The 19,637-nt window shown below is 35.3% G+C and overlaps 1 protein-coding gene across 19 annotated transcripts in view; it reads left to right on the forward strand.

Annotated features, from left to right (window-relative positions):
- The window catches only part of LOC140437792 (uncharacterized), a 102,785-nt gene that overhangs the window by 77,194 nt on the left and 5,954 nt on the right, over positions 1-19,637 (forward strand). For all 19 annotated transcript variants that reach the window (XM_072527518.1, XM_072527531.1, XM_072527524.1 and 16 more), the window contains 6 exons: positions 3,280-3,459; positions 4,469-4,624; positions 6,263-6,436; positions 8,763-8,918; positions 13,605-13,787; positions 17,012-17,129. In XM_072527518.1, the coding sequence (XP_072383619.1) occupies positions 3,280-3,459; positions 4,469-4,624; positions 6,263-6,436; positions 8,763-8,918; positions 13,605-13,787; positions 17,012-17,129 (967 nt within the window). The remainder of the gene's footprint in view (positions 1-3,279; positions 3,460-4,468; positions 4,625-6,262; positions 6,437-8,762; positions 8,919-13,604; positions 13,788-17,011; positions 17,130-19,637) is intronic.

The following is a 19,637-nucleotide window of genomic DNA, read 5'->3' on the forward strand; positions in this document are numbered from 1 at the left end:
ATACATTGTACTCAAAAGATTTTAGTTTAGTTAAGATTGATATCTTTATTGTGAGATATGGACCGAAAGCTCTGTGTTGCGTTTCTTGTAGAGTAATTCTTTTTGGCCTGTTGTTTATTCGTGCTGTGATACATTACCAAAAACAAACAAACGAAAATTTACAGTAAATATTCAAATTGTTCTCCATTGATCGTGAGACAATGACTGAACCGGGCATTACTTTCGTCTTTGATATTCTGCAGCATAGTGGGTATATGTTCTGTATTTCTTATCTAATTCGGTCTTGTAGTTAACGGATATTATCGATCTATTTATGTAAACTTTAGATTTTAAATAAACCCATACAAAGAAATCTTGTGAGTTCAAATCAGTTAATCTAGGAGGCCAGTCTACTGGTCCCCTTCTTCGTATCCACCGTTGTGGAAAAGTTCTGTTTAAAAAATCGTGCACAGTTACTGCAAAATGTTGCCGTGTACCATTTTGTTTCTTCGGTGTAAATTAGTGGGTATTTGAATATTAGGAAAAAGCTGGGTCGTATCAAAAATTAATGTATTTTGTAGAAAATCCATATAAAATCCTGTTAAATTGTCATCAAAAAATATGGACCAATTATTGTATTTCTCTCAATACCAGCCCATACGTAGTTTTTTTTTTGTTGTGTTCTTTGCGTATGGGACATTTACATCCAGTGTGGATTTTCATCAGACCAATAACGGGTATTTTGTCGATTAACTTGACCATGTCAGTTAGGTTGGTTCATCATATACTCGCAGAATTCAGTTCTTCGGTCAAAGACGTCTTCAAAAATTCGAAAATTAAACGGACCGCTTGAAATGTACATATCTAATTACTAATTGCAACTTAAAATAATACAGTGTGCGTATGTCAGCGATTTTATGTCGTTCTCTGACTACATAATGATAATAAGGCTTTGTGGTTCTTTAGTAGTTATTCTGTCTTTACAGTTAAATGTTAATAGAAAATGGAAATTAAAAAATTAAGCCAAAGGAATATCTTGGACATCCGTGCAAAACCAATTGTTTTAAATGTATTTAATTATTATCTAAATTTAAGGAGTGGTGAAAGTGTTAGAAGTTTAACCGATAAAGTAAGTGCTATGACAGGAGTAAGTTTTAGTACTATTTCTAAAATACGCAAAGAAGCTGCGGAAGGAGGACTAAGACCCATAAAAAAAAACAAGAAAACGTACCAAAAGTAGAGTGAACAGTTTCGTAGTTCATAGTGAATATCGTGCATAGATTGTTCTTTAAAATTTACCGCCGACATTGAACAAAGTTTTTACACTGGTTAAAAAGACAAAGATTTAGCAAACATGTCACGCACAACAATGTGGAGAATACTCCATGAAATGAACTTTGTTTTTTGCAAACGAGGAGTAAAGTCAAACATGATTGAACGGCCCGATATTCTAAAATGGAGGCATTAGTATTTGCGTGAGATAAAAAAATTTCGTTCTCAAAGATACACCGTCATTTATTTGAACGAAACTTGGATAAATGTTGGACATAGTGTCTCCAAAATATGGAAAGAGCTCTCAGTTATTTCAAACAGAGATGCGTTTGTTAAGGGGTTGTGAACAGGCCTAAAACAGCCGATACAACGAGGCCCCCGATTTGTTATAATGCATGCAGGTAGCGAATTGGGCTTTGTAGAAAATGCTGCTTTTTGGTTTTTAGCTAAAAAAAACTCAGCGGACTATCATGATGAGATGGATGGTCCTATATTTGAACAATGGTTTAAGGAGAAGCTGCTTCCTAATGTTTCAGAGAAAACTGTTGTAGTGATGGACAACGCTTCGTACAATTCGAGGAGAGAAGAAGTGATTCCGACACAAGCCTTCAATAAAAATCAAATTAAGACGTGGTTGCTGGAGAAAGATATATAGAAGTCGTAAACACATACAAAGAAAAATACATATGCAAAGAGAAAAATGTTGCCATTCTGAGACTACCTCCATACCATTGTGAGTTAAATCCAATTGAAATGGTATGGAGTCAAGTCAAAAGACATATTGTCTCACACAACACAGAGTTTAAGACCGCCGCTATGGAACAATTAATAAGAAATGCATTTGGTGTACCAGTGCTGACATATGGGTCAGAAACATGGACCATCTCCAAAACAGACGCAAATCTTCTGCTCGTCTTCGAAAGGAAGATACTAAGAAGAATAATGGGCGCATTCTGTGAGAATGGTATTTGGAGAAGGCGATATAATTTCGAATTGTACGAGAAGTATAAAAAAATAGTAAATGGTAGAGATGTAATATCCTTCATAAAAATAGGTAGGCTTAGATGGGCTGGACATGTGTCAAGAGCAAATGAAAATTACCCACCCAGACGAACTCTATTATCGGTCCCAGTGGGAAATAGGAGTAGAGGCAGACCACGACTGAGATGGAGGGACGGTGTGGACGAGGACGCAAGGAAAATCGGCGCGGCAAATTGGCAACGGTTGGCGATGAACAGAAACGACTGGCGAAATAGACTGGGGAAGGTCAAGGCTCAACTAGAGCTGTAGCACCACTGATGATGATGATTTGGTGTAGTAACAGTGGAAAACTGGAAAAACTATTGCAAACTTGCTATTAAGGAAGGGCAAAAATTTTGAGTTATTGATGGGTTGATGGATATTGATCCTGTGGTAATAAATGTGACGGTTAACAGTAACAGTAATGAAAGTGATAGCGATGATAGAGAAGATTTTTATCATTCAGGGGCTTGGATCACTAATAAAAGCTGTTAGATACAATCTTACATATAATGCAACGTGTTTTTAATAGTTTATTAAAGTAGTTGTATAACAATATAAAATTTCATTTAATGTGCTTAACATGTTCATCCTTAATTTTTTATTTTGTAAGTAACTGAATTTTTACATTTTTGCCACCCTGTACCAAGTTATGCAACGTGTTATGCATTTTTGGAATCAGCTTAGCAAGGGAGATCTATAAATTGAGGGTTCCATTAAAAAAATGGTGATGACGTTATCATACGAAGCTGTTTCACCCTGTATACTACATTATAATTTTTAAAAATAGTAAATTAAAATCAAAAATCGAACTGTTTCGGAAATTTCTAATAATGTTGTTTATTTAGCTAATAATGAATTTATGCGTTACTTTATGGACGCACTGTATATGTCTATGACTATAATTATTGTTGTAACCTAGTCCTAATTTTTTTATAATAATTTTGTTATAATCTTAATTTCTAACAAAAATAGTAAATAGTTTTAATTTTATTTATTTTATTTTAGACTCCAATTTTAAAGATAACTTTGACATTTCCTACAAAGATCAAGTAGTAACGGTAGAAAAGATAAAGGATCTGTCCAATGAAGATTTCCAATCGCATGTCTATATTTCGTTAGAAATGATCGCTACTATTAAAAAGTCGAAACAGAGCTCCTCAGCTGTGCTAAACATCCGTATGAACAGTAAGTAAATATTTACATTAAAGATTTAAATAACTCCAGATTGTGGTGTGCATAATTGCTCGTACTGTAGTACCAATAAAAATTGCGTGTCGATATATTGAAGTACTTTATGAGACCGTCTTGAGACAGGTAAGTTTTACCCCACTGATGACCCTACAAGAGGAACGATTGACCTACGATTTGGTTGACGCACTTACTCGAGCGGGTAATGGTGCGCAGCTACCATCCGTGAGATTATGCCTCAAAGGCCGTATCCTTTCTAGTCAAAAGTGGCAACGATATCTCTTGGCGTTCCGAGAGTTGAAAGGCTCGAAACAATGTGAATTTACTAGGCAATCTTAGTTCGCTATGATTGTCGCACGAGCCCTTATTTCCTTTGAAATTATCGGTTTACGATGGGATCCATCCTTGCCAGTAGACCAGATCTTTGGACGGACGAACATGGGTATAATAATCTTTTCGATGTTTGATTGCCTGTAGACGACTTACGTTCCTTGCAGGGAGTTGTACCAAACTTATGCGTTCCCGCTTAGAATGAAAGTATCTTAGACCCTACGGTCGCCCCTTCTAATTTAACATCTTGTATAATAGTTATTATAAAACGCAGAGATTAAGCGGAGAATGGGAGTGCAATCAGACATAATCGACTATATAGAGGAGAAGAGACTATCCTGGTACGGCCACGTCAGAAGAGCGGACAGAGGACGCTGGATAAACAAAATCACAGAATGGAGCCCGATTGGAAGAAGAAAGAGAGGAAGACCCCGAAGGTCATTCAGAGATGAAATCGACGAGGCTATGGAGAAAAGAACCCTGCGAGATGGAGACTGGAATGACAGGGAAATTGGAGAAAACGGTTGAGTGAAGGAAGACAGTGAAAACTGTGGAAATCCTTAGTAGTAGTATATAATAGTTATTATTTTATGTTTTAATCGAAATATTAAAGTTCCATATACAATGGTGTGAAAATTACCTGCATTTATGATCATGAGGCTCTTTTCATTTGTAGATAACGGAGGTAGTGATAGTGAACATATATCCTTTGAGTATCCTGCTTACAAAGGTCTTTATAATATATCGAATAACATGGTTGATTTAGATTATGACAAAATAACTGTATCCACGGACCAAACAGATGAGAATGTTGAAGTGAAAATAGCGGAACGTAAGTAGCTTTTTTATTGCTTTTTTGTTATTTTATAAGTAAAATTACGTTCCAAAATAAATAAGTAAGTAGGTTCTCAAGTGTGAAGTCAGATTTATTATATTTAGGGTGTAACACAACCGTAGACCACATATTCTAAGGCCCAAAAAAGATCGATTGAATGTGTACTAATCTTTACACAAAAAAGTTACGGTCTATTTGCGAATATCTCTTCTAAACTATGAAAAAAAAACAACATCTTTAAACAAAACAATATGATAAAATCTGTTTAGCCTATAAGCATTTTACTTTATAGATATTGTCATCTTCTAAACTCTAGAACCCGTTTCCATAATCCAAGTTTTGTGTAGGTTCAAACTAATCATCAACCGTTTTGAGTTCACTGCTAAACTTAAGCCTCCCGTAAATAATTCCATTGCATTCTGTCTTGAGCACCTTGGAACCAGTTGTGTTGGATGTGCTTGATCTCGTCCGACCACTTTAATGGAGGACGTCCTCTATTACGATTTGCATGGTGTCTAGGTCTCCATTCTAAAATTTTCTTGGTCCATTTTCCATCTCTGACTCTTGTGACATGTCTTGCCTAGTTTCATTTTAGAGTCAATGTAAGTCAATGTAATGTCAATGAGTAAGAGTCAATGTTTCTGCTCTGTACGTTAGAACTGGGAGTATACATTGATCAAAGATCTTCCTTTTCGAGCACATAAAATATCTGATCTAAAGGCTTTCTTCAGTTTTCCGTAAGCTACCCATTTTAGTGCCATTTTTATTCTTCAATTTAATAAACTAATCTAGTAAAAAAGAGGTAAAAGAAATAAATTAGACTTACTCACAATCAGTTTAATTTTACCATCCAAAACGACCGGTTTCGCTTTCTAAAATTTGCAAAGCATCATCAGGTCAGTCGTACAAAGTAAATTAAATGCTGAAATTATAAGAAGCCTATATTAGGGTGCTGTCTTATAAAGATGTAGATCAAAAAATTTATAGTAATTATGCCAATATTACATGTCTGTGTTTATTAATATGCATTAAATTGCTTTAGCAGACAAAGTAACAACCCATAAATTGGTAAGAGATAATCTGTTGAATTGTAATAAATTAGAAATAAACAAAATACTGCTTACATCCGGTACAAGAGTTTTTATATAATGATTGGTGATACATAGTTCAAACTATCCCATATTGCTGATAATGGGTGATCTTCGGTCAATATTGTAACTGTCTGACAGACTGTTGTTTAATCTAATAAGTATGTTTCCATCAATGTAAATGTTAACCATTGTTTGGTTTTGCAGTTAGTTAAACAAGTACTCCAAAATAAGTGATCTAAACCACATCTTTCGATTTAACAGTCAAAATGTTACCTAAGTTTTTCTTAACTCAGTGGGATTACTTCCTTTTTAGATTCACTGAAGATGGACTGATTAGTTCTAAAACGTTTTGAACTTTCTAATCGATTTGGATTTTTGAATTTAATTTTTTAATTATGTAATTGCAACAGAAATGTTTTACATCGATGTTCGAGTTTTTTTTAATTTACTTGCATTAAAATAACTACTAAAGTTCCACGTTATTACAGTTTTAGTTAATATCAACGTTTGATATATTATCCTCTTAATTTTTTTCTGTTTTCAGCATACAATGAATATTTCGATATACTTTATACCAATAAATTGGTTCAAATCAGTCTGAAGGATAAAGCTGCCAGTAACACTCTTAGAAGTATAACGAATATTCCAGTAGTAGTGTCTGCACACATCAAGGATACAACTCATACAGCAACTACGGTGGTTAATTTAGAAGTTAGAGGTAAGGCGGTTTAAGTTTCTGAATTTTCACCAGAATTTAGAACAATTTAGATTTTCATAATATTAAACATTTCACTAGTTGATATAAACTAGTTGTTTGTATTCTATACTGCATCTCCCACCGTCGAATAGACAAAAGAGAGTTTTACCAAAATTTTCTGTTATCTTTATACCGGGTCTCCCAATAGTTGGCAAAAAAACAGTAACCTATGATATTATGCAGATGACGCACTAATACTTGCAGCAAACGAAGTCGAATTGTCTACCAATAACACTGGAAAAACAAAAATAATGATCGTAGAGAGGACAAAAAATAATCTACCGCACATACTCAAAGTGGTGAATTTAGAAGTCCTAGAGAGATTTGTATACTTAGGCTCCATAATAAGCAACAATCACCTCAGAAATTAATTGTAGACTAGAAGTAACTTGAAACGCAACAGTAGAATTAATTAAAATATGGAAAGACCAAACAATAACAAGAAAGACTAAGCTCAGGTTGGTCAATGCCTTTATCTTTTCCATTGGTAGATAAGTGGCTAAAACATGGATTCTCAGAAAAATCGATAAAAGGCTTTGCAATACCTAAGATTTCTACGCGAGTCTTGGACATATCAGAATTAACTTGTCAATTCTGGAAGAACTTAATAGCAAAGACCGGCGATTAAAAAAATGCACCGAACATACCTAAATTACTTCAGCCACATAGCCAGACGAACAGGAACTGTAGAACTATTGATAGTAGAAGGAAAGGTAGAAGGCCGAAGAGTAAGAGGAAGATCTCCAACAAGATGGACAGACCAAATGAAGACTAGTGAAAAATATATAAATGAAGCCGCCCACCTAAAATGTCACCACGCCTTGACCAGGGCTCAAAAAATAAGGAGGAGGAGTATATATTTCCTACTCAATGGCAACGAGAGTCAAACAAAGAATCTTCTTTTTGTGGTGCCTATTCGTTTCGAATATTGGCGATCATTCTGGTTATAATTCTTGTATTAACTGATGCCTGAATAGATTAGTTGTTGTTTTGGAGAACCATTTCCTTAGCTTTTTTAACCATGATATTCTTCCTCTCCAATTCCTCGCTTTCCAAATACTTTGCCTTGACGGATTATTTTCAGTAATCTGTATTTAGTGCCGTTTCTCATTATGTCTCCGAGATATTCTAACTTTCTCCTTTCAATCGTATACATCACTTCTCTTTTTTTCCCCATTCTTCATAGTACAGTGTCGTTGGATATCTTGTCCGTACATGACATCCTTAGGATTCTTCTGTATAGCCACATCTCGAAGGCTTTAAGTTTTTTTTCCATCGCTTCAGTGAGTGTCCAGAATTCGTAGTATAATATCGAGAAGATATAACATCGTAGGAGCCTTACTTTTATCTCCAGATTAAGGTTGTGGCTTTTAAAGAGTTTGGCCATGTTGTTGAATGCACTCCTAGCTTTATCTATTCTACATTTTACTTCTTGTGAGTTATCCCATTGTTCGTTTACTATTGTTCCAAGATAGGTAAACTGTTTTACTCGGTCCACTGGTGTATTTTTGATAAGCAGTTGGACGTCTCTAATTTTATTTTTGCTGATGACCATAAATTTAGTTTTTGATATGTTTACTTTTAGTTCAAATCTTTCACTTACTTCATTTACTTTGTTTATTAGTTACTGTAATCTGTTTAAACTGTCTGCAAAAATACCGATGTCATCTGCATAGCGGATGTTGTTTAGGCATTCTCCATTTAAAAGGATTCCATGTCTTCACTAAATATTTCCTCTGAATATAGGTTGAATAATATAGGCGAAAGTATACATCCTTGTCTAACGCCTCGCAGAATCTGGATCGCTTCCGTCGTTTCATCTCCAAGATTTGTTCTTAAGATGGCTTATTGGTTCCAGTATAAATTTTGTATTATACGCTGGTCTTTATAGCAGAAAGAATAAAAAGTTTTAATTCAACGCATATTTATACAATATTACGTGTCTAATTATGCGAGGAATTGTGAGAAGAAGAATATCATGGTTAAAAAACCGGAGTAAATGGTTCTCCACAACAACAACTAATCTATTTAAAGCATCAGTTAATAAAATAATTATAGCCAGAATGATCGCCAATATTCGAAACGAATAGACACCAAAAGAAGAAGAAATATGTAGCATTTTTGTTCATCTTCCGTGTCCCGCACCTTATATTTGGTATTTTAGACTTGGGTATTAACATAAGAAAAAATCAATGTAGACCAACTTACACAACGCATAATTTATTTATGCCTGTTTTCATAGATTTGTAATGTTTATAATGTTAATGTAATGTTTTTTTTTTCACAGATTACGACAACAATAATAAGCCTGAAGAATCTATCCATTTCCCGAAATTGGTCAACGACGCTCAGTATATTATGGCCCAAGGAGAATTTAGCAGTACTGATATGGTTGTTGTTACTAATGTTTTAGATGAATATATAGAGTGTGATTTATCAAATGGTAAGAATAGAATTTATTAAGTGTTGAATGAATTACAACCAGCATTAGACATAATCAAGTCTATGCACATAGATGATGGAACATTTTAGCATTGAATAAATCAGGAGTATCACTGCTCAATGAACTTAAATAATATAAAATATAACTAGAAGCAATACAAGAAACGAAGTGGGTAAGAAATCAAATAAAAGAGAGAGCGGAAAAGAGAATGGAAAGAAAAGATCATGTAAACTAAGACTAACAAAAATTTTTTTTACCTGTTTATTATTATTGCCCATAGCCAAGAAATAAAAATAAGATTGTACTCGGTAACATGAATGCAAAAATAGCTAAAGAAAAGCAATTCTCAGGAACAAATCGACAAACACTCACTCCATCACGACACCAAAGAAAACTGGGATTTTCAATCAATTCTGCCAGCTAAGAAGACGTGATCATAAGCACGACATTTTTTGCATATCTGAATATACGCATAGTAACGTCAATCATGCCGGGTGAAGCAGCCATCATTGATCACGTATAAATAGACAAAACGGTCGCCACAAACATCCTTTAGCAGGAATAAAACGCCTAAAGCTAGCCTGCATTGATCGGTTAGGAAACCGTGTTGCAGTTCTTGTACCCAGGGCTCCCACATTAAGAACATTTGGCTGATAGTTGTGCCCCTATTGCGCATCAAAGTGCTATAAGGATTAAAGAGATGGTCTGGAGTATTGGAGAGCAGTGAAGTGATTCTTGTTTTTACACTAATTAATATACCTCGTTCCAATGAATTGTAATACCCGAACGTCTTTTCAAGGGGTCTACAAAAGTCTCTCAGGCTGGGTTAAAATTAAATTGCTTGCTACAAACATCCTAAATATAAAAAGTAGAAGAGGGCATGTTGTGGATTTGATCACTTGGATACATTGGCACAGATATATTATAGATGCATGATTTTGTAAAAAAAAATTATGCACGAACAACAGAATAGCTAGACATTGAAAAACTGAGGCAACAAAGTAGTAGAACTAAACAAAAAAAGAAAAAAAAAAGACCAGAATAGTAATAAAGAACGTAAACTATCCATGCAAGAAAAAATAGCAAACAAAAAATATGTGAAAAAGGAAACTAGAGAAAGAAGATCAAGTTCTGAAAAAACACGATGGTGTGCGAATAAAAAATGCAGAAGAAAAAAAAAAGAAAATTCGAATATAATAATATATACATAGAGGAACAGAACCTTCAAAATAAAGATCTAAAAGAATTATATATTTTATATCACGAAATACCTTTTTGACTTTTTAAAAATTTATTCCAAAATACAATAAACAAAGTTACGTGTTACAAATTTGATTATACTGTACTTAAGACAAAAGAAAAATGAACGAATATAAAGAGCGACAAGTGCTTTTATAATATTAGAAACTGCTGACTCAGTGGGAACGTGCAAAAACTTTGGGTCCCGCTGACTCTGCATGTGTACGGATCCTTATCGGCTCTGGTACTTGGAAGTAGAAACCTGATACCCTGGGAATCGTCGTGGTCAGCAACATTAGTTGGTACAATGCATATAACATATATGTAAATATTTTCGAAACTTAAGAAAAGGGTACAAACTCAGAACAAGTTTAGAAACCAAGAGGGAGGAATAATTAGCGAAGCAACAGAAGTAAAATCAGTTTGGAACCTCAATTTTAAGCTCTGCTAGGAACACAAGAAAATGACCATCCTTTGGAGTTGCCTTTGAACGAGGGGGAGGGATAAAAAAAATAAGAAACTCGGCTTAAAGGGGTCAAACAAGCAATACAGGAGTAAAGAAACAACAAAGACCGGGACACGATGATCTTCCCTCAGGGGAGAATCTTCCGAATTATTTAAATTGGGTGTTGAATACTTAGCGATACAGATGCATACGTTTGACTATGCGTTGAATACTTTTGATTTAAAAAAAAATCATTGTTTGAACGACGTTTCGGCAAAGCTACACTCGCCATTATTAAGTCAGATTAGTTATACTTCTTCTAGATATTCGAAGAATATCTAGAAGAAGTATTATTATTGATGATAAAATACCTACAAGAGTTGGGATTGGACGACAAGGATATAAGAATTATCGCCAATCTGTATTGGAACCAGACAGCAACAGTACGTCTTCAAAATTTCAACGAAACAGAAGATTTCTCCATTAAAAAGGAGTAAGGCAGGGATGTATACTGTCTCCAATGCTGTTCAATTTATACGTAGAAAAAGTCTTTGCAGAAGCACTGGCAGACTCTAATAAGGGTATTAAAGTTAACGGCATATTTATTAATAACATCAGGTTTGCCGATGATACAGCCATAGTGGCAGATAACATCGAAGATCTTCAATGCCTTTTAAATGATCTAACTCTTGCAAGTGAAGCTCGGGGTTTGAAAATAAATATCAAGAAGACAAAAACAATGATTATAAGTAGAAATGATTACCCCAACGCAAATATATATGTCTCTGGAGAAGAAATCGAACAGGTCAGGCAATTTAAATACTTGGGTTGTTTGCTGAACGAGGGTTGGGACCCCGAGAATGAAATAAAGAGCAGAGTTGAACAAGCCAGAAATGTTTTTTGAGGCTTCGTAAGTTTCTGACTGATCGCAAATTGGACTTCAACCTCCGATACAAGATGCTTAAGTGTTACGTGCGGCCTGTTCTCTTGTACGGAATGGAAGCATGGACGTTAAAGGCCAGTTCCATTAACAAACTTAAAGTGTTTGAAATGTGGTGCCTGCGTCGAATGCTTAGAATATCATGGACGGACAGGGTCAGAAATGAGGAAGTACTCAGAAGAGCGGGCTTATAGGATAGGGAACTTTTTAGTTATGTAAAAAGTAAGAAGGCTGCATACTTGGTACACATATTACGAGGAGAAAGATATACTTTTCAGCAACTGATACTCGAAGGGAAGATAGGGGGTAGGAGAGGTCTGGGACGTAAAAAAATGTCATGGCTGCGCAATATTCGACAATGGACAGGAATCCACAGCTATGAAATGCTTCGCAATGCTGCTAAAAACAGAATTATTTAATCCTGTCTATTTAACATCTCACCTGACAAGATGATGTACGGTGGACGCCTACGCAGAAATGCACGGCACCTTAAGAAGAAGAAGATGTTCGAAGAAAACTGATATAAAGAAAAAACCAACATACAAGCTATTCCGATAAACACGTGGAAAGGATATTACTCAAAGGAACACCAAGAAGATAGACAAAAGTATTTTATATAATCCTCTATATGTTTTCACATTGATGGAGAAAAAGCAATGAAATCCTTGGAAAACAACAAAACATCAGAAGTTGAATATATAGCAACAAAAAAGTTGTTTACAAGATATATAAACTGGGAAAAAACTATTCAAAAGATAATAGAAACCAAGACACTCATCTCTTACTTATTAACCTGACAAAACCATACGGCAGAACGCCAGTCAATACATAACATAATTATTGCAGCAGTAAAGCTACAGTAAACCTAAGTGAGGTGATGCTTAAACGCTTGCAAGCCTTTGAGATGTGCTTATACAGACGACTACTACGAATAAGCTGGGTGGACAGAGTTAGAAATGACGAGATCCTTAGATACCTGAACCAAACAATATAACTGGTCAATATAATAAAAAGATACAAGCTGGAATACTTCGGTCACATTATGAAACAGTCTGAAAAATATGAACTTTTACATCTGATCATTCAGGGAAAGATCCAAGGTAAACGTGGTCTTGGTAGAAGACGAACATCATGGCTGAAAAATCTAAGACAATGGTCACGAAAATCTACTACATCACTATTTAGAGCTGCTGATGTGAACAGATCAGATGTGGATTTGACTAAAAGCATGCAGAAATAATGATCGCCAACAATGAGATTATTTGACTTGCAGATGCAGATTGCTTTAGCGATGATTATTGTTTTCTAAAAAAAAATTGAACTCTGGACATGATATATTAAATGATGGGCATACTACACCTTTGACAGTTCGAGGTAATTGAAATGATTTCGAGACCCACGATATTAGATGAATTGTGTAAATGATCAAAAGATGATCAAAAACCGCTTCGCCTTACTTCATATGTTTAAATTGCTTTAACTATTGACTATTAACAGTTCTTCTAGTTACTAACTCCTAAAAAATACCTCTATCAAAATGTTTTTTTCATAGACTTCTACTATATTTTACTATTTTACACTGAGGAGTAGGCAGATTGAGACCTCAGTGCCGTTTGACGGTTCTTGTATTTATACAGAACACGATTATAGTACGTCACTAGTGAGGGAACTAGGCAGATTGAGACCCCGAACTCGAACGGAACCATATCTCTCTTGATAATGTGTCCAAAATAAGTGCCGAAACGTCGAGTATTAAATTCTTAACGCGGTTCTTTCTGAGAACTTAGTAATTTTCATTTATCTGACCACGGAAATTTGTGGTCATTATCAGGAACACTTCCGCAAGTGTTCATGATGACGAGTTGAATAACTCGAAACACGTGTAGTAAACAGCGAAAAAAAAAATAGTATTTTTCAAGGGTGAATCGTATATGCATGTCGAAGTAAAAAGATACTTTTAGCGTCGTTCAAAAAGCCTCTAGTAAGAGGCTTTAAATTTGCGGTTCACCTAATTTGCTATCAAAGAGAGGTCTTTAATTTTTTTATTTTGTTTTTTTTTTAGAGTACAATTATGAAAAATACTTCCATTGTAGTTATGAACACTCACGAGTACAAGTTACTCTTACCAGCACACTACCTCGAGACGAACTGAAAAAAACGAACAACATTGCATTGGCTGTCCGTGTATCTGACAAGAATAGAGAAGGTGTTTATGGAGATGCTATATTAAACATTGCGCTTAAACGTAAGTGTGAAATAATATATATTTATGTTATTATACCGCATTTAATTAATTAGGGTTTACCGATAACAGACTGGGTATAATATAATATTTAAATGGGTCAAGAATGTGTTAACAAAAATATCGAATAGTTGTTTAATTGTGTTGTAACGTAAACTTAAAATGTAAAGTTTCCTTATTGTTGAAGTACGGATATCTGTTTTTCAAGTAATAACCTCAAAGACCGATGTACCAAAGTAGTATATGGCCCAATACCAAAAACTCAGCATAGACCAATTGGTATAAATATCTTTCCAATTGGCAGACCACAAGCTATTCCATTCAGAAGGAGATTTACCTTTAAAAAGGCAAACTGGCAAAAGTATGCAGACATGCTAGATTCTGAGCTGCCACGCCTTGAACCAAAAGTATGGAACTACGAAAAATTTGTAGAGGTACTCATAATGTATCTAGAAAAGCTAGAAAAGCTATCCCAAAGATGTAAACAACCCGGGATGTTCGGGATGTCACGCGAGTCCAAAGAACTAATGAGAACATACTAAACCGACTGACCCTTTTATTCAAGAAACGGTTGACTATGGAACAGTACCACTCTAACAGCTAAGTTAAGCCAGACAGAAAACGTGGATTGAGACCCTGGAAAAAAAGGACATGACACATAGTAGCAAAATAGCATGGAACCTTGTAAAAAAACTTAGCGGTGATCCAAAAGAACATAAACCACCTTGCAAGGTTATAGCAAACCAAGTCACTGCTCAACTCCTTATGAATGGAAGAACTACGAACCGATATAAGGACCCAAACACTAGAAGAAGATTGGATTCGGAGACAAACAACTTAGGAGTTCCTTTTACATTAAAATAATTTCACGACAGTATGCACAGGTTAAAAAAACGGGAAAGCTGCAGGTGTGGATGATATATGTAGTGAACAAATAAAGCATCTAGGACAAGAAGCAAAAAACTGGATCTTGCATCTTTGTAACACGTGCTGCAAAGCCTGTGAAATTCCAAAATCATGGAGGAAATCTAAAGTAATAGTCTTGTTGAAACCAGGAAAGGACCCAGAAAATCCCAGTAACTACAGACCTATTTCGCTGTTGTGTCACTTTTTTAAACTATACGAGAGACTCATACTCGCCAGAATAAAAAAAAAATGTCGACAAGCACCTCATCCCACAACAAGGAGGATTCAGACCCAGCAAATTTTGCACCGGTCAAGTCCTCGCACCAATAGAATACATTGAAGAGGGCTTTGAAAAAAAAAACTTATAACAGGGGCTGCTTTCGTAGATTTGACAGTAGCTTATGACACAGTAAGGCACAAAACATTGCTCCGCACATTATACGACACTCTCTATGACCACTATCTGGGTAAGGTCGTATATTCCTTACTGCAAAACAGACGTTTTTTCGTTATACTGGAGTATAAAGTAACTAGGTGGAGAGTTCAAAAAAACGGCCTCCCACAGAGAAGTGTTTTAGCACCAATGCTCTTCAATATATACACCAACGACCAACCTACATCGACCGAAACCAAGCACTTCCTCTATGCTGACGATCTTGCAATATGTGCTCAAGAAAATAGTTTTGAAGAAGTGGAGGAGAAACTCGAAACTGCCTTAAAAACAATGACAACGTACTATCTGCAGAATTCCCTAAGACCCAATCTCTTTAAAACCCAAGTCTGCGCTTGCCACCTTCGCGCAAAGGAAGCCAAGCGAAAACCCCAAATTGCTTGGAATGGTAATACATTAAAACACACAAACCAACCTATATATCTTGAAGTAACTCTGGACCGGTTCCTCACATACAGACAACATTGCATAAAAACGAGAGGAAAAGTAACAACTAGGAACAGCATACTCAGAAAGCTAATGGGAAGTAAATGGGGTGGACGTCCTGGCGTCTTAAGAACAACGGCACAGGTACTGTGTTTCTTAAGCTGAATTATCGTGCCTCGTTTGGGGCAGATCTTCCCCACACAAGCAAGTTGATACTGCGCTAAATGAGACATGCAGGATAGTATCGGGGTGCATGAAACCAACGCCACTCTCAAATCTATATAAAGCAGCGGCTTTTGCAGAACTCTCAACATGCAAAGGCGCGTTGCAGAGCACATAGAGAAAATTAAACAGATCGCGGACGAGCGACATGCCATATACAAAGCTCGAATACCACGAAAGCTACTAAAATCCAGGAAAAGCTTCCTTGGAATAGTGCAGGATGAACCGCCTGAGTGTTTTCCTCTTCCCCAGGTTCAATGGACCAACCAGTCCCTAGATTTTAAAACGTGGAAAACTATGAATAGGATAAAAACGGGGGTCGCTCCAGTAAAATCAATCATGCAAAATGGGGAAAAATAGACCAAGATGATGTGAACTGTGACTGTAGAGAAACACAGAATAGGGAATATCTTCTTACATGCAGAAACTGTCATCATCGATGTATCCTCGAAGATTTGTGGCTCGCCAACAAAGATGGAACCGACGTAGCCCGATACCGGGCCGAAATTTTATGAATGACATGTCCAGACACGATAAAGTAAAGTAAAGTAAAGCTGAAGTAAGATCAGCTGAATTAGCAATTTGTGTGATTGAAGGAATATACTTTTACATTTAATGAAAGTAATAGAATAAACTAAGAGTTCGTAAAGTAAATATCTATGGCTATTTTCCCTTAGCTATTTAACATTTAAAAGCATCAACCTAACATTACCGATTAGGATCATTGCGCAATAGAACGTTAAGATCATTTTTTATTAACGTTTATTCAGGAAACTAACTAAATTTTGTTATAGAAGGTCAAACAATCAGTCTGTGGAATGATCAATTTCACTGATATGGTCGGAAAAGTCAAAGAAGAAAAGAGAAATCGCTATTGTTTGTATTAATTTTTCTATGAGATTCGTATTTTCTTCATTTTCTTAATGAAATGATTCGCAACATATTTTCATTTATCTTTTTCTATTAGTGCTTTGATAAGTTCAGGGTATCTTCCACATGAAAAACTTACTGTATACTGTATGTTAGTTCACACGAATGTTTAGTCCAGTATGTTTTCTATAAAAAATTAACGACTGGTTTGAATGTTTTTTCAATTTTGCTTTTTCCAAGAAAAATTTAATTTGTGAACGTCAAAATAAGACATTTAGTTATAATTATGATTTGTTTTCACAGTAAATAGCAATTAATTTACAACAAACTAAAACGTTTTTTCTTATTTTAGATACCGCGACAGAGAAAGAAATGAATGAGACTGGTTACATTGTGGCTATTTCAATTCTGTCAGTTTTGATGTTTATATTGCTAGCAGGAACAGCAGGTTTTTACTTTTATAAATTCAGGTAAGTCAATTAGTTATAACTACCTGTCTCCCAATGATGTGTTACGCTTAGGTGTCCCAAATATGCTAGCCATCCGCTAGTATACTCGCCCATCCCACAAATTACGTCATAGGAAAATAAATACGAACCTCCGATTGGTTTTGACTTAAACGTCGTCCTAAATAAAAAGAATGTTTAAATTGAGCTTTATTTTTCGCTAGTTAGTATGGTTAGTATTAACAAAAATTCTTTATCCCTTATATACCTTAAACGGGGTGCTTAATATCTTTGTATTTACACTGTAGCGTGGTCAGTATTGTCTGTGGTACTGTAGGCATCTGTCAAAATTCAAAAATTTCCTAGTCCTCTTCAGTTTTGCTAACCGGGCGAAATAATTGGTTTTTTTGGTCGTGGAACCAAGAGGGTTGGTTTCAATTATTTTCTAACTATCAAAAAAAAACATTTATATAGTTGTCCCGTAAAATCCAGTGGTTAAAATAGACGTGACCTTGGCCACTTCCTGTCCCAAAACCCGCTTTGTTCCTCTACTTCTAAAATTTATATTTTTCTGTATTACAAAATGGTCAAACTAAAAATAAAAACAGTATTAGACATGATTAGTCTCGAAAACCAAGTATATGTATTGTACTAGATCAGGCAACCAGATACCTAGACTATTAATTGATGATCTGGAACTGGAAGGTGTGGAGACCTTCGTCTACCTGGGCTCGCTGCTGACCAAAGACAACAATGTCAGCGAAGAAATGAAAAGAAGAATAGTGCTAACCAATAAGTGCTATTATGGCTTGAGAAAACATATGGCCCCAAAACTACCCAGAAAAATTAAAGTTACCATATATAAAACACTAATAAGGCCAGTGTTAACATACGGGTCTGAAACGTGGTCACTTACACAGAACGACCAAAAATGGCTTAAACGTTTCGAGAGAAAAATTCTAAGGAAAATATATGAAGGAATCCAAGAACAGGGTTTGTGTCGTAGGTGCTACAACTTTAGTTATATAGAAGTTTTGTAGAACCTGACGTTGTAAAATGTCTTAAATTAGCACGCCTTCGATGGATATGACATGTAATTAGGCGAGATGAACATGCAACGATCAGAAAAATTTTCGACCGAAGAGGACCAGTGGGAAGACGAGCCAGAAGAAGACCAAAACTTAGGTATCAAGATAACATAGAGGATGATCTAAAATTCATTGGAGTTAAAGCATGGAGAAGAGTTGCCAGAGACAGGGGTGAATGGAAGATTGTTCTGAAGAAGGCTTTGGCTCATAATGAGCTGTAATGCCACTGATGATTATAAGCCTCGAATTAGTATCAGACAGTTTGTTAAACAATGAACAAGGTATTCCCTTCAAATTGCTCTGTTTATAAAAAAATATATTTTGAAAAAAACCAACGCATAGCATTCAATTCTACGTAAAAAACTGTATAAGTAAAAGATTTTAAACAAATGCCCATTAGAAACCTAGAAACGACTTACTGTGGCATAGCCAAATATGTATTTGGCGCCAAATCATAATATCCCCTTGCTATATTCATCACCAATCCCAGGGCCGTATTTACTTGTCCATTCTGTACGTAGTGGAATCGGCGAATATACCACTGTCTTTATATGCTTCCAGGAAGACGGCATTGGGTGTAATTTGTAACTCAAGTCGTGTAGTTTCGAAAAATGTACTTGAGCAATCGAAAAGAAGGAGATTTAAAAGTTTTAGATTGTTTGTACTGTGACAAAAATCAAATTTCATGCTATAAGTTTGAAGATTAGGCTCTAATAATGGAGATTTCATGTCCTTAGAGACCGGACAATGGAAGTGATAAATTTCATTGATCTCATGAGAATCGTAAAAAGTTGCAAAAATCGCGCAAAGCTTCTGTATTAAACAGATTCATAAAAACTGACTTCATATGCGGTAAAATGCAAACATTTCATACAGAAGCTGCAATCTTCATGTTTAAAACACATTTTGATTTCATTACTATTTAAATGGGAATAAGCCACAATTAAAGGTTAAGATACATTTATTGACGTTTCAATTTCCACTTCAGAAATCGTTCTCAAAATACAAACATTAGTAAATTAAACAAATTTTGTTTTTGTTACTTAGTGAAAAATTCTTCTAATAATTTAATTTTATCTGACTCATCTATATTGACAATTCAGACATACATTATACATTTCAAAGTAGACGACTTTAAAATGATATTGCCAATATTGTTGAGTTGCGTTCCTGGGACGACTTTACTTATAAGATAGTTCATTCGATTACATGAAATCAACTTTAACTTGAGAATATCCGTCAGAAAAAATCATAACATGTAATTCGTCTTTAAAAAGACAAATACATGCCATGATGACAGTAAAATTCTCCTGTTAGTGATTCCATAGTAAATTATGGGGGAAAAACCAGGAAAAAAACCTCATAATACTATCCCGACATGGTAAGTATTTGATCTTGCATTTAGTTTACCTCCAATAAATACCAAATTCCGATTTTATATGTT

Source organism: Diabrotica undecimpunctata, chromosome 3 (genome assembly GCF_040954645.1).
Source record: "Diabrotica undecimpunctata isolate CICGRU chromosome 3, icDiaUnde3, whole genome shotgun sequence".
Taxonomy (NCBI): domain Eukaryota; kingdom Metazoa; phylum Arthropoda; class Insecta; order Coleoptera; family Chrysomelidae; genus Diabrotica; species Diabrotica undecimpunctata.